The 13,212-nt window shown below is 43.2% G+C and overlaps 1 protein-coding gene across 2 annotated transcripts in view; it reads left to right on the top strand.

The window, feature by feature from the left end:
* GCN1 (GCN1 activator of EIF2AK4) overlaps positions 1–13,212 on the top strand; it is a 38,159-nt gene that overhangs the window by 2,843 nt on the left and 22,104 nt on the right. For both annotated transcript variants that reach the window (XM_058851425.1, XM_058851423.1), the window contains exons 4-25: positions 158–289; positions 845–953; positions 1,609–1,707; positions 1,787–1,921; positions 2,390–2,458; positions 2,540–2,648; positions 3,052–3,126; positions 3,385–3,513; positions 3,736–3,786; positions 4,186–4,284; positions 4,546–4,719; positions 5,592–5,744; positions 6,497–6,589; positions 7,224–7,299; positions 7,474–7,633; positions 8,232–8,421; positions 8,536–8,660; positions 8,957–9,135; positions 9,300–9,393; positions 9,867–9,980; positions 10,160–10,358; positions 10,826–10,981. In XM_058851425.1, coding sequence (XP_058707408.1) covers positions 158–289; positions 845–953; positions 1,609–1,707; positions 1,787–1,921; positions 2,390–2,458; positions 2,540–2,648; positions 3,052–3,126; positions 3,385–3,513; positions 3,736–3,786; positions 4,186–4,284; positions 4,546–4,719; positions 5,592–5,744; positions 6,497–6,589; positions 7,224–7,299; positions 7,474–7,633; positions 8,232–8,421; positions 8,536–8,660; positions 8,957–9,135; positions 9,300–9,393; positions 9,867–9,980; positions 10,160–10,358; positions 10,826–10,981 — 2,720 coding nt within the window. The remainder of the gene's footprint in view (positions 1–157; positions 290–844; positions 954–1,608; positions 1,708–1,786; positions 1,922–2,389; positions 2,459–2,539; positions 2,649–3,051; positions 3,127–3,384; positions 3,514–3,735; positions 3,787–4,185; positions 4,285–4,545; positions 4,720–5,591; positions 5,745–6,496; positions 6,590–7,223; positions 7,300–7,473; positions 7,634–8,231; positions 8,422–8,535; positions 8,661–8,956; positions 9,136–9,299; positions 9,394–9,866; positions 9,981–10,159; positions 10,359–10,825; positions 10,982–13,212) is intronic.

Raw genomic sequence — 13,212 nt, 5'->3', positions numbered from 1 at the left:
TCTGCCAGAAACTTCTCCACTTTGCAGAACAGCAAGGATAAAACAGTCACTAGCTTGACTGCTGAAATGAGAAAGCAGAGCACACCTTAGTGTGGTGCAGGGGTGGTAATGGGGCAGTGTGGCAGGTTTAGGAATTCATGACCTGTGTTTGTCACAGGGATGCGGCGTCCCGCAGAGCTCTGCAGTCGGCCCTTCAGCAACTCGCAGAATCCCAGCCTGAGGCCACGGCAAAAAACCTGCTGCACTCACTGCAGTCTTCAGGGATTGGCGGCAAGGCTGGAGTACCCAGGTGAGTGGCTTTGGGTGGAAGCAGTTCGGAGTTGCTGGTGATTCCTCCTGTTCAGAATGAGGCTGCTGCTGCTGCTTGGCAGAGGTGTTCAAAGCCTTTAGAGACAAAGCTGTTAATTCTGTTCAGATGTTCTTTTACCTCTTCATGTCATCTGGGAAAGCAGAGAAAATGTTCTGGTATAACTGCTGGTAGATAGGGGCTGAGTTACAGTTTAGCCTTTGTTAAACTTCAGGTCTGGGGAGATGAGGAGCAAACTCTTTCAAGAAACAGTCTTCAAAATTATTAGGAAAGGGGATTTCATCACCTGCCAAATGTTCAGCTGCCTCTTGTGCCATTTGGAAGCTTTGAGTGTCAAACCAGAGCTGAAACAACCAACTTCTGAGGGCTGATTATTTCCTTTAAAAACTAAGACTTTAGCTGCATTTTTGTGTGATAAAATTACATGTCAGTCAGGTACTGTTGTAACTTGGGCAAAATGGGTCTGTAATGGTCTAGTAGGTGTAAGTTATGTTCTGGGAAGTGTAGATTTATCTCCCCCTCCTGTTTGTACAACAGTAAGAGCAGTGGATCTGCAGCGTTGCTGGCACTCTCCTGGACATGCCTGCTTGTACGCACAGTCTTTCCAACACCTGACAAGAGACAGGGAGAAACATGGAAAAAACTGGTAGGTTCTTTAAGGTTTGCAGAAATATCCCATAGCAGATATGGACTTAAATACTTCTAATGTGTTTTAAGTTGCTGCAATGTTGCGAAGAATTCTGAATGTAACTGGAAACGCCAAGTTAGAATCCAAGTTTAGAGGGGGATTTGGTGTTCTGTGATCTCTCCTGTTCCCCTGGAGAAAGCAGGAGGTGCCTAAAGCATGAGTGGGGTAGTCTTGCACCTGTGCAGTTGCTCTGCACACAGAGATGGCTCCTGGTGCCTCTGAGGGTCTGAGGGGCATCTGCAGTGTGGCATGAGGTCCTTGTGCCTCCCTTCAAATATCTCTGTGTGATACTCTGTCATACAGTGTCAAAGAGCTTTAGCCTTCCTTTACACAAATGTGTGACTTTGCTCATACCACACTGGGATATAGTTGGAACAGATTTTAAGAAGAGATGTGATCTGTTTGCAGTGTTTCCAAAACTGTTAGGCGTGGTTCTGCTCAGAGGTGTGAGATAAAAGCCAAGGCAGCTTGTTGGAAGAACTTAGATGATCTAAAGACTTAAGCAGATTCAGCTAATCATTGACAATCATTGACATTTGGCATGTCTTGTTTGATATGAGCTCTCTGAGAAGCAGGTGCACAAAGGTTTTTTTTTGGCTGTTGCCTTTGGCAGGTGGAGGTTCAGTGTTTGCTCCTTTTGGAAGTCCTGGGAGGCTCTCACAAGCAGGCAGTGGATGGGGCTGTGAAGAAGTTGAACAGGCTGTGGAAAGAGGTGATGTTTACATTATCTACCATATTCTACAGCTGTTCTGTTCTGTGGTGTTAATGTGCCTTACTTTTTTTCTCTTAAGAACCAGGATCTGGTGGATCAGTACCTATCTGTCATTCTTGGGCTTGAACCAAACCAGAGTTACGCTGCAATGCTGGGACTTGTGGTGCAGTTTTGCACAGCCCAGAAGGAGATGGATATTATCAAACGATACAAGGTAGATCTGTCGTACAGCTTTTTCTGGGGGGAATAAGGAGCATCCCTAGTTATGATGAAGGGACTGAATAGATTTCTTAATGAGGCTGGTACTTAGCATCTGCCCTGGTTTCACTATCTGTCAATTCAGTAGTCCTGCACTTCTGACAACAACTGGGGTGTGTTCAGAGAGGAGGTGCCAAATCTGTGGCTGTTTTGGTGTTACCTGTGCATTTCTGTGGATGTCCAGCATAGAACTTCCTGCCTTGTCCCTGTTGTGGGAATGAAAGGCAGCATGTAGCTCTCAGTGTGGTTTGATTGTTGGGCTCAGGATAGAGCAGGAAACACTGGTCTCTGTTTGACTGGCTCATGGGAGGGTGGAAGGAAAGTTTTCAGAGGAGTTGGGGTGTCCAGATTGGCACTTGATGGTGTGCTGGGAGCTGTGTACAGGTTGAGATGTGGCTGTAATCTGGTGTTTCTGCTTGTTCAGAGTGCTCTCCTGGATTTCTACTTGAAGACCATCCTTATGAGCAAGACAAAGCCTCAGAAGCACGTGCTGGTGAGACAGTGTTTAGAGCTACTCGTGATGTTGTCCCACAGGCAGCACTGCTCTGTGCTGAGTGCCCTGTCCCCTTTGCAGGACAGCTGTTCTCCGCTGCTTCGCTACATGTCCCATGCCGAATTCAAGGACTCTGTTTTGCCAACTCTGCAGAAATCCCTGCTGCGGAGTCCTGAGAACGTCATTGAAAGTGAGTCTGTCATCTCTGCATTGCTCTGTCAAAGAGCCTAGATCCTTAGTGCTCTGGAGCTGTTGGGGCAGTGTCACTCTGGGCTTTGCTTTTGGTCCTCAAGTGCAGGCAGGATTGTCTGGAATCCAAGGGTTAGATGTGCAGAAGCAACATTTGTGATGTGATCCCAAGTGTCAGGGTATGTGATAGTTACTGCTTGCACCAAGGACAGGATTTCACAGCTGAGTGCTAAGAATAATCCTGAATTCTTCTGTTCATTGGGCATCAATTTCAGTAGGTTTTTTTTACTCCTACTCCTTACTACCCTGTCTGCTCTTGATGTGAACTGTGGGGAAGAGTGTATTAAATGCTAATGGCATATCACATTTTGTTAAATAACTGTTTTTATCTCTTATGTTGTCAGCAATCTCTTGCTTGCTGGTATCTGTGAACCTGGATCTTAGCCAGTATGCTCTAGACATTGTGAAAGGACTGGCCAGTAAGTATTCTCACTTCTGGAGGAAATTACAAATTCAGAATAAAGCTTTCTGCAACTTTCTGGCTGTACCTACAACAGCTTGATTGCTGGTGAAAAGGTTGTTTTAGGCGGGAGGGAGGATAATGCTGTAAATTGGAACTGTAATAGTTCACATGATGGTTCCAGAAGCTGCATTAAGCCACATGTAAAGATAATCCTTATTTGCTGATTTTATGCAGTTTGTTGTAAGGATCTCTTAGCTCATGTGTTATTTTCTAGGTCATCTGAAATCCAACAGCGTGCAGCTGATGGATGAAGCAGTTGTGGCGTTAAAGAACTTGGCTCGGCAGTGCAGTGATCCTTCGGCTGTGGAGTCGCTGGGCAGGCACCTTTTTGCCATCTTAGGGGGTGAGGAAATTGTAGGATAAGCAGTGGGGATGAATCAAGGCTTGACAGCCTCAAGGAGTTTTATGTATTGTATTTTCTGTTCTCTTTACTGCCTGTATGGAAGGGGTGGCTCAGCCTGGGTCAGGGATAATGGGGAAAGCTTTTGTGTTTTGGAGGAGATTCTTGATGTAACACAGAGCTGTTGCCTGCAATCACCTGTCACCGTTGTGATTTTGTTGGCAGGCTCAGAGGGGAAGCTGACAGTTGTTGCTCAGAAGATGAGTGTCCTTTCAGGTGAGGATCCTAGAAGAAAGCTGCTTCTCTAGTGGAAGAAATTGAGCAGAAGGCTGAATGGAAGGGATCTGTACCTCAGCCTTTAGGATTTCCTGCCTGTCACTCTGGCTTGGCTGTAGTTGAAGCCATAGAGGGTGCTGGATACCACATACCAGTTCCTGACTTTCTACTCAAAGAAAATAGTTGGCTGGTAGGCCAAAAATTTTATTCAAAGATGACTGGTACCCAGAATGAAAGTGAAGACAGAGATCTGGCAGTGTGGTGCATGGTGGATGTGATATCCAGATGCAATGACAAGAGATGTCTGTATAAGGATTGAAGTGTAAAGGGTCATTCTTGATTGGTTTTAGATGTTGTGCTGGTAGTTTGGGAACTGCTGAGAGAATTCTGTTCTTTCAGGGATTGGCAGCCTTAGTCACCACGTGGTTTCTGGACCCTCCAGCCAGGCTCTGAGTGCAACTGTGGCTGAGCTTTTCATCCCTTTCCTGCAACAAGAAGGTGAGACCTCTTGCCTTTGTTCTGGGTTTGCTAAGTGGCTTTCATCTCGAGCAGGATTTTCACGTGGTTATTCAGGATAAATCTGGATTCTTGCCAGCATCTGTTGCCCTGTTTTGATGAGCAACCCCATGGAGACTGTGCTGTGCCTGTCAGGAGCAAGTGTTCTTTTCCTGCATCCTGATGTTAGCTGCTTTCTGTTTTATGTTCTGTGCTCTCTGCAATTGCTGAACTGATGTGAAAACTATCTGTGTTTCTCCCCAGTCCATGAAGGCACATTGGTTCATGCAGTCTCTGTCCTGGCTCTTTGGTGTGTTCGGTTCACCACGGAAGTTCCTAAAAAGCTGGTAGAATGGCTAAAGAAAGCCTTCAGCCTTAAAACCTCAACTTCAGCGGTGAGACATGCCTACCTGCAGTGCATGCTAGCCTCCTTCAAAGGTAAAACTGGGCAGCTGTTAATAACTCTTGGCTGTGGGGCTTAGGAGAAGAGTTACCAACCTTTGTACATCTTGATATAGAGAGTTGTGCAGATTAGGAAAGATTTTGTAAGGCAATGCCTGTTTACTGTCGTCCTTCATATTTCTCCTTAAACTCTCTTTTGCCTTCAGGTTTATAAAGATGGTTTGTTTCCTTGTATAACTGAAATCATTGCCCATCATGCTGTATTTCATAGATCTCAAAGTAATTTTTGATTGCCTTATTTTTGTTTTACACCTAAATTGTAAGATTTCTTGCTCAGGGGCCACTGGTCTCTGGCTGTGACTCTTGGAAACTTTTTAAAAAAATTCCTGTGTTTGAAATGAAGAACTTGAGGAATTATTCTCTTTTGTTGATCCTCTAGAGATTTACATCTGTTGGTCCTGCCCCCTTTGACTGCAGCATTTCATCCATATTTGTAGACCTCTGGGATTCCTTAACTTCTGAATGTTTGAAATGAAACAGATGTTCATGGCTTGCCAGGAATTTGCTTTCCCTCTCTTAGGGAAACATTAATCTTTGAAGTCAGACTTCCTGTGATTTGAAGTGATTCCTTTAATGTAACTGAATTAGCATTTTCTTTTGCATCCCATGAATAGAAACTTAATATATTGAGATGGGACTGTTCTGTCTGTGAGGAAAGGACTGAAGTGGTTGCCATTGAGCTTTTCATAGTTGCATAATGATAGTGATTGGCAAATACTCTGGGAGATTCAGTGTTCCCAGTATGTGTCTGATTCCTTTCCTTGTCTCCTGGCAGCAGAAAAACCATTGATACCTCGGTGTTAAAGTGAGGACTGTTGTTTTGTAATGTGTCTCTTTTGTCCCCTCAGGTGACACATTATTGCAGGGAATGGACTTGCTGCCCATGCTGATCCAGACAGCAGAAAAAGCAGCATCTCAAAGTACTCAGGTTCCCATGGTAACTGAAGGAGTTGCTGCAGCTTTGTTGATCTGCAGGATGTCTGTAATTGAGGGACAAACTGGTAAGGTCACAAAACAGTTGGCAGAATCCAATATAAACAGGTTCTGAGGGTTAATACTTCTTGACAGTGTGCAGGTGATGCTACTTCTTAATCTGTGTAGAGTTTCTACACAGAGAATCATTGGTCTTCTATAAACCAGGGAAAGATTAATTCCCATCTCTTATTTATGTCAGGAGTTTTTACTTTTCCATGGCTTTGCAAATTCCTGCTTCCATTCACATAGGGCAATATTCTTCTTTATTCTGACGGGAGATGTTCACCTTGACTTTGCATGGTCAGATTTGACTGATGCATTGGAAGTATTACTTGATTGTTATTTGGGTAGTGTTTCTACAAACCTTTGGAAAGCAGAGGGACTGGAATTCTGTCTCCTATTAGAGGATATTACAAGAGCTCTCTGAGTCCATACGTCTGCCAGGATATAAAATCAGCTGTGTTCTACCAGAAGCAACACACCACTTCCCTTCTCTTATTTACCTCTAGGAAGGTTTGCCCTATGAAAGATTAAGGTGAATCAGACTTTACATTTCACATATATAAGTCAGATAAAAGTATTTCTGTCAGCTGGTGTTTTTTGGGCATGTTTATAATTCTGCATGAGAGAAATGAGAGGCTTTAGAATTGAAGACAAATAAGGCTAGAAGTAACTTGAGGGATTTCAGGAGAGAGAATTCTACTGTATTTTATGTGTACTGATGAGTTTTGACTTATTTTGAAACATCCTTGATGGACATCTGTTCTTTTCCTGTCAGAGTCTAAGCTGAGTGGTTTCTGGCAGCTGATTTTGGATGAGAAAAAACAAATTTTTACATCTGAGAAGTTTTTGCAGTCTGCCTCAGAGGAAGGTAAATTGGCAGTTAGTGTATCTCCAGTTGCTGTTTAACTCTGTTGCTTAGTACTTGACAAGAACTAATGTTGTTAGCCCTGTTCTATGATCCCTGGAGCATACATTTTCAGCTTAAAATGAGCTGTGTACTCTTCAGGAGTACATCTACACTAGCTTTAGTCTAAGTTTGAAAACTAATTAATTTATTTCTTGATGAAGCTGAGTTATCGCTCATTTATCATTCCAAATGATAAAGAAATGGAAGGGCCTTGTGACAGCTGACACTCAGTCCCCATTTCATTGCCACTGAAGCCATTTTGGCAGGGCTCAGGAATTAACAGAACTGAAGCACTGAGCGTGGTGTTTATAATTTGCTTTGCTCTGTCAACTTAGACCAAAATAGGTCACACACAATGGTCAGGAAAATTGTCCTGGGATCCAGCTAACAACATTTCAATGAAATCATGGTTCAGTTCCCAGTCTTGGCAGATCTGAGCTGGATTTGTCTCTAGCTTCAATGAGAAGATTATGTAGAGGCTCAGCTTGGGGAGCTATTTTAATGTGTCCTGCTTGCCGTTCATTTGTTTTCAGGTAGAAAAATCTGTTTCCTTACGAAGTCTCATGCTATATTAAATATTTGTCTTTTCCCCCAGCCATGTGTACAGTGCTGCAGCTGACAGAGCGCCTGCTCTTGGACCATGCACAGAGGCTGCCCGAAAGCAAAGTTCAGTACGTACGGTGGCTTGCTGTCCCCGATCCCTGTCTGACCCCAGAGTGCTGCTGTGGGCACTGGGTGGGGTGGGCTTGGGGCTTTGCACAGAATGTTGACCTCTTGGTGCCTTTGTGTCCCCTTGGTTGCAGAGCTGCCTCCCTGGCTAACCCCCCGTGTGTGTGTGTTTGCAGGCAGTACCACCGTGCCCTGGTGGCCGTGCTGCTGAGCCGCACCTGGCACGTCCGCAGGCAGGCCCACCAAACAGTGAAGAAGCTCTTGTCCTCTCTGGGAGGGTACAAGCTGGCCTATGGGCTCTTGGAGGAGCTCAAAGTGGTTCTCAGTTCTCATAAGGTGAGTAGCCAGCGAGTGTCTGCTCAGACAGATGCCCTAGGTTTGCTGCTAGCATTGACATACAGCCTGATGGTCAACAGGATTCAGCTCCAGATCATCTCTTAGAATGCCACTTGTTACTGGATTACTGCATGTCGCAGTATCAATGTCTGGGGTATGCCTAGTCTTTCCTACATGCATAAAAAAGACATACTCAAAATGTTTTGGGGAGGTAGTTTTCCATGTATTTTTATTATTTTAATGCAGATTTTATCTCTGCTGAAAGACCAAGTGCTTCATTCCTTTTTTATATCTTGGTTCTTTGGCCCTGGCTTACAGACTGCAGAAGTTGAGCATACTGTTCCCAGCCAGCTGGCTCAACCTTTTCCAGAATCCTTGCCAGAAGTGATCATTTTAGTTTTATTTTACTCCAGCTTGCCAAATCCAGTATAGTCCTCCATTCTTAATCTTATTGTCACTGTCATCCCTGTGCTTTGGTTTTGCTGTTATCCTGTATCCCCTTCTTTCCTTTGAAAACTTGAGGGAGATGGCATTCAGCCTGGTGCTACTGTGGGGAAGTGTGCTCAGGTCTCAGGAAGGTTTGATGTTGTCCACTCAGATTCTGCCTCACGAGGTGCTGGTGACAGAGGCGGGAGAGCTGTCGGAGCTGGGAAGGACATACATTCCACCTCGTGTGCTGCATGAGGCCCTCTGTGTCATCTCCAGTGTGGCAGGGCTGGATGTGGACTCCTTTGAGCCAGAGAAGCTAGCCCTGGAGATGCTGCTGGTGAGCCATCATCCATCTGTAGGTAAGTGCAGGGATAAGACTCATGGTCAATATATGAGTTTTTATTGTACCTTTTTTTTTGTTGTGCCAGCAACCTGTTTCTTGTTTATTATGTTCGTTTTACTCTTCTTGCTAGTGGCAGTGCAGCCAGGACTTTGGCCAGCCCTCCTCATCAAGATGAAGATAGATCCTAAAGACTTCATTACCAAACACCTGAATGACATCTTGCCCAGGATCACCACCTACAGTCCAGAGAACCAGGTGATAAACTGCGTTCCTTGTGTTCATTTTGGGAGCTATCTTGGAGGAGTTCAGTACTAACTGGTCTATAAGGAAGGAGAGCTGTCTAAAAGGTGGGGAAGAGGGAGGTTAGAAGAGAATGTCTCTGGGGAGAAAGAGCTGGGATTTAACAGGGTAAGAATGTACCAGCAACTGAGTAGAATTTTAGATAAGATTCAGATACCCACTGAACAATGAATTTGCCTCAGTGGGCATATATGCCTTGGAGACAATTTTAAGCAAGACTGATTATGTTATTTCCTTAATTTTCCTGACAGTCATCTATGAATGCAGTGGGGTCTCTCTCCTTGCTTTCACCTGGCAGAGTGCTCCCACAGCTCATCAGCACTATCTCAGCAACAATGGAGAATCCAGCTCTGTGCCAGGTTACTCGAGAGGAATTTGCCATCATGAAGACACCCGAAGGAGAGCTGTATGACAAATCTATAATACAGAGGTACATTTTCATAGTTTCTTTGTGCATTTGGGGATTGATTTGTTATTCTTGCCAGTGGGTGACTGGGTATGTCTGATGTTTGTTCTGCACAGAAGTTCCTGGATTTTTATGCCTGGTCCTTAGTCCACAGCAGTGCTGATTCTTTCTCTACTTTTCCTTCTCAGTGCTCAACAGGATAGTATGAAAAAGGCTAACATGAAGAGGGAGAACAAAGCTTATTCCTTCAAGGAACAAATCATTGAGCTGGAGCTGAAGGAGGTGAGTTGATGGAAAAAGGAATGCCAGGCTGGTCAGCATCTTCACTGCAAGTCATATATTGTTCCATGGCTTCTGGCATATGTGTGTAGGTGGGAAGTATTCTCTGAACTACTTAGAATACTTCTATCTGTATGTATCCCATTTTTTTAACAAAAGTTAACTTCTCTTAGCTCTGAGGAGGGTGACATACCATCCCCTGTAAATGAACTGGACAGCATTTTTTAATGATATCAAATAATTTGTGAGCAATGTGGAGAAACTTACATTATGCTGCTAAAGGGACACCTAAGTCTTGTTAACCTGCTGATTTGCATTTTGTGTCTTCACTCAAGAGGAATATACTTGGAAGGATATTTTGATACTGTTTTAAAAATAAATTGCAAAAAACCCTGTTTACAACTTGCTTCTCTAACGAATTGAAGGGATGGTGTTTGTAGCTCCCAGATAATGATGACTTTGGCTCTCTGTTGCAGGAGATAAAGAAGAAGAAGGGAATAAAGGATGAGGTGCAGCTGACGAGCAAGCAGAAGGAGCTGATGCATGCACAGCTGGAAAGGGAGGCTCAGATAAGGAAACGGCTGAAGGAGGTGAGCTTTGGTTGTATTTTTGCCACCTCTGAAGCCACCATAACCCAAATCACTTTGATAGAGAAAATGGTGTATCAGTCACTGATTTGTTTCTGTTACTAGAAATGAGATTTAACAACCCAATTTTTTTCCCATTGGAGTTTGTTTTATGGTAATCTCTTGAATTGTTTCTCTTACAGCTTGATAATGAGCTGGAAACAGCTCTAGGACTCCTGGACACTGTTATAAAGAAAAAGCCTCCCGGTCTCACTCAGTACATCCCTGGTCTCATCAGTTCCTTCTTGCCACTTTTTCGATCTCCTTTGGCTGCTCCAAGGATTAAGAAACCTTTTCTTTCCTTAGCTTCTTGTGTCATGCCTGCTCGACTGAAAACCTTTGGTGAGTATTTGCAGTTGCTGTTTAAGGTCAGGGTGTGTCATTTTGATGGTGGTGAAAATTCTTGCTTTTACAGATGGTGTATCTGTAAGATCCACAGAAAGCCAAGAGGAAAAACCACCTGGAACAGTGCTTAGGGAGATGACTGATTTCCCAGAGATCCTACTGCTGGGTAGGACTGGGACCAAAGATAAGGACTTGTCTGGTCAGTGACCAGCTCTGAGGAGCAGCTGGTCACTGTGGGACCATCTTCCCTTTGCAGAGTTTGGAGGGTGTGAGTGTAACTCACACACATGAAGAAATCTGTCCCCTGAGAGCCCTGGGCTGGGCTTCCTGCTCTGAGCCTCTTTGCAGCCTGGGCTCTTGCCCAGAGCTTTGTTACAGTTCTTGGGTCTGTGTTCCTGGGCCTTTTTCTCTTGAGGAATCTTTTGGTTTAGCCCTCTCATGGATTCTTTATTCTTCCATTCCAGGTACTCTAGTCAGCCATGTGACCTTGCGCCTGATGAAACCAGAGTGTGAATTAGATGAATCCTGGTGTCAGGAGGAGCTGCCTGTTGCTCTGAACAGAGTGGTCAGTTTGCTGCATGCTCACACCATTCCCAGCCGAACCAGCAAGGGAGAGCCAGGTACGACCTATGGTAGATAATGTACATCCTGCTGACACTGCCCCCACCTCCAGTAACTATGAACTGTTTTAGTTTTCAGAGTTTGTATTATATTTTGCAAAATATAATAGCAAAACTTCACTTTATATTTTTTAATTGGATAGCTGTTCATAGATATGAAAAACCTTAAGGGTTTTTTTCTGCTAGTGGTAGTAGAAGTGGTGTTGCAACTATAGTTAATGTAGAAATGAAATAACAGTATTTTTTCTTAAAATGGTTCATACAGAAATAATAGCAGTGAAATTAAGGCTCTTCTTTGCCAAGGACAGATCCTGCCTTTCAACACCACTTAGCATAAGGGATTTGGTGAGACTAAGTGGAGAGACAAAATAATTGCTTGTTATCTGTGATCACAGCAGTGAAGTGCCCATAGCCTCTGCTTGTTTGCTGTGTGGTGCTGCAGTTCATGAATATTTTATACTGGCATGATTGTAGAAAGAGCAGTTCTCTCCACTCTAACATGAAGGCAAGCACCAAGGTAATGATTTGATTGAAAGTAAACATTTTTTCTTGATTTTTTTTTTTTTTTTTAATTTCCTGGAGTTAGTTTTAATTTAGGTTGTTTCCAGAATCTTCTTTACAGCAGAGTGCACAAGTACTTGTGCCACTCCACTGAAGATAGGAGTACAGAAGAGGAGGGTTGGTGTGTGTCCTTTGGGGCTGGGATGGATTTGGCTGTCTCAGGGTGTACTCCAGGGATGTAGAGGTGGTTCACTTCACCCAGGCTTTGGAGCTGTTCATCAGATAACCCAATCAAAAGCTGCTGTTGTAGATGGTATATATTTTTAAGGGAAATGTGGGATTCTGTTTGGTCCCTTAACCACATAATTCAGTTCTCTTGCTGTTCAGTGGTGTGACTGTGGCATATGTCACTGTCACAGCCAGCCAGTGGCTGTTGGCCTTGTTGATCAGTGCTGACCATCTCAGTAATAATTTGGTGTCTCCACTGGGCAATTTATTGTCATAGTAAGTGCATGTTCATTAATATTTGAATCCTTTTTCAGGCTTATTTCCAGAAAATAGTGGAAATATTTTCAGTCCTTCAAGATTTCTTGTATTGCTTAATCAAATTAATATCTATTTTTTTTCCCATTTTTGCAAGAGAAAGGCAGTAGCTTCCACAGTACTTTGTTGGACAAGCCGTACTATATTCCCAAAGGTTCTTTCCTCGTTTTCAAAGTTCTTTGGTAGGAACTTGTGTGATAAGATTTAGTAGAGATTAATTTATTAGGTAACTGTGAGACCTGAGAGACACCATACCTCCTTGTTATGTGGATGATAGAATTTATTATTCATTGCTGAAATGCCAAGATACATCCTCTAATCTTTCTCGTGTTGGTCAATACCAGCTACTGTTAGAGACAGTAGAACATTTTTCTTCTCCAGTAAAGCTTTCTTTCTTATGCTGTGTTTAGAGGGACAGTAATTTAAGGCTAAAAATATCTGGCCAATAATTAAAAAATAAAAGTGTAAAAGCAAACAGACACTGAGCAAACAGAGAGAAAAATCCCACATGAGAAATAGAAAGGGTTTTACTGACGCTCTTCATGTTAAATAGGAGCTCAGGATGTGTTTGGGATTTAATATTTCTCCCTTGAACTACTTTTGCAGTATTTTTGCCCTACATAAGCTGACTAATACTGCAGTATTGTATCTGCAGTGCTCTTCATCTGCATTTAGAAATTTAAACTTGGGCATTCTCTGTCAGCACAGATAGGATATAGAAAGGAAATGTTTTTTGTAGACAACTGATACTTGAATATTAACTGGACTAATGAAGGACTGGAAGCAGCATTTGTTATATGCTATAGCCAAAGCCCTGTAGAAAGGAAGGAGCAAAATCTTTTAACAGCAGGGATCCAAAAGCTTTAATTTTTCAAGGATGGGACGGGAGTTGTAGCTTGCACCAGAATTAGAAGGACTTAATTCTCAAGGATCCAACTGAAGGCTGGAATGACAGGTTAGCTAGGTTGGTAGGAAGTGTTTAAATGAAATGCAGCTGACAAACAAGGCCTTGCTTTGGGACAAATGAACTTTTTCAGTGACTATCTAATTAATTTAATTGTTTCAATTCCATTTGCAGTATGTATTTCTATACTCCTGAGGTATTGGTAGTAATTTGGAATCCTAATGTGACTCTAATTGAAACCAGGTAGAATTATAGAATCATTTAGGTTGGAAAAGACCCTTAA

The sequence above is a fragment of the Poecile atricapillus genome, chromosome 16, assembly GCF_030490865.1.
Source record: "Poecile atricapillus isolate bPoeAtr1 chromosome 16, bPoeAtr1.hap1, whole genome shotgun sequence".
NCBI lineage: Eukaryota > Metazoa > Chordata > Aves > Passeriformes > Paridae > Poecile > Poecile atricapillus.
Note: the sequence above shows the minus strand (reverse complement) of the source record. Positions and strands in the feature narration are given on the sequence as shown.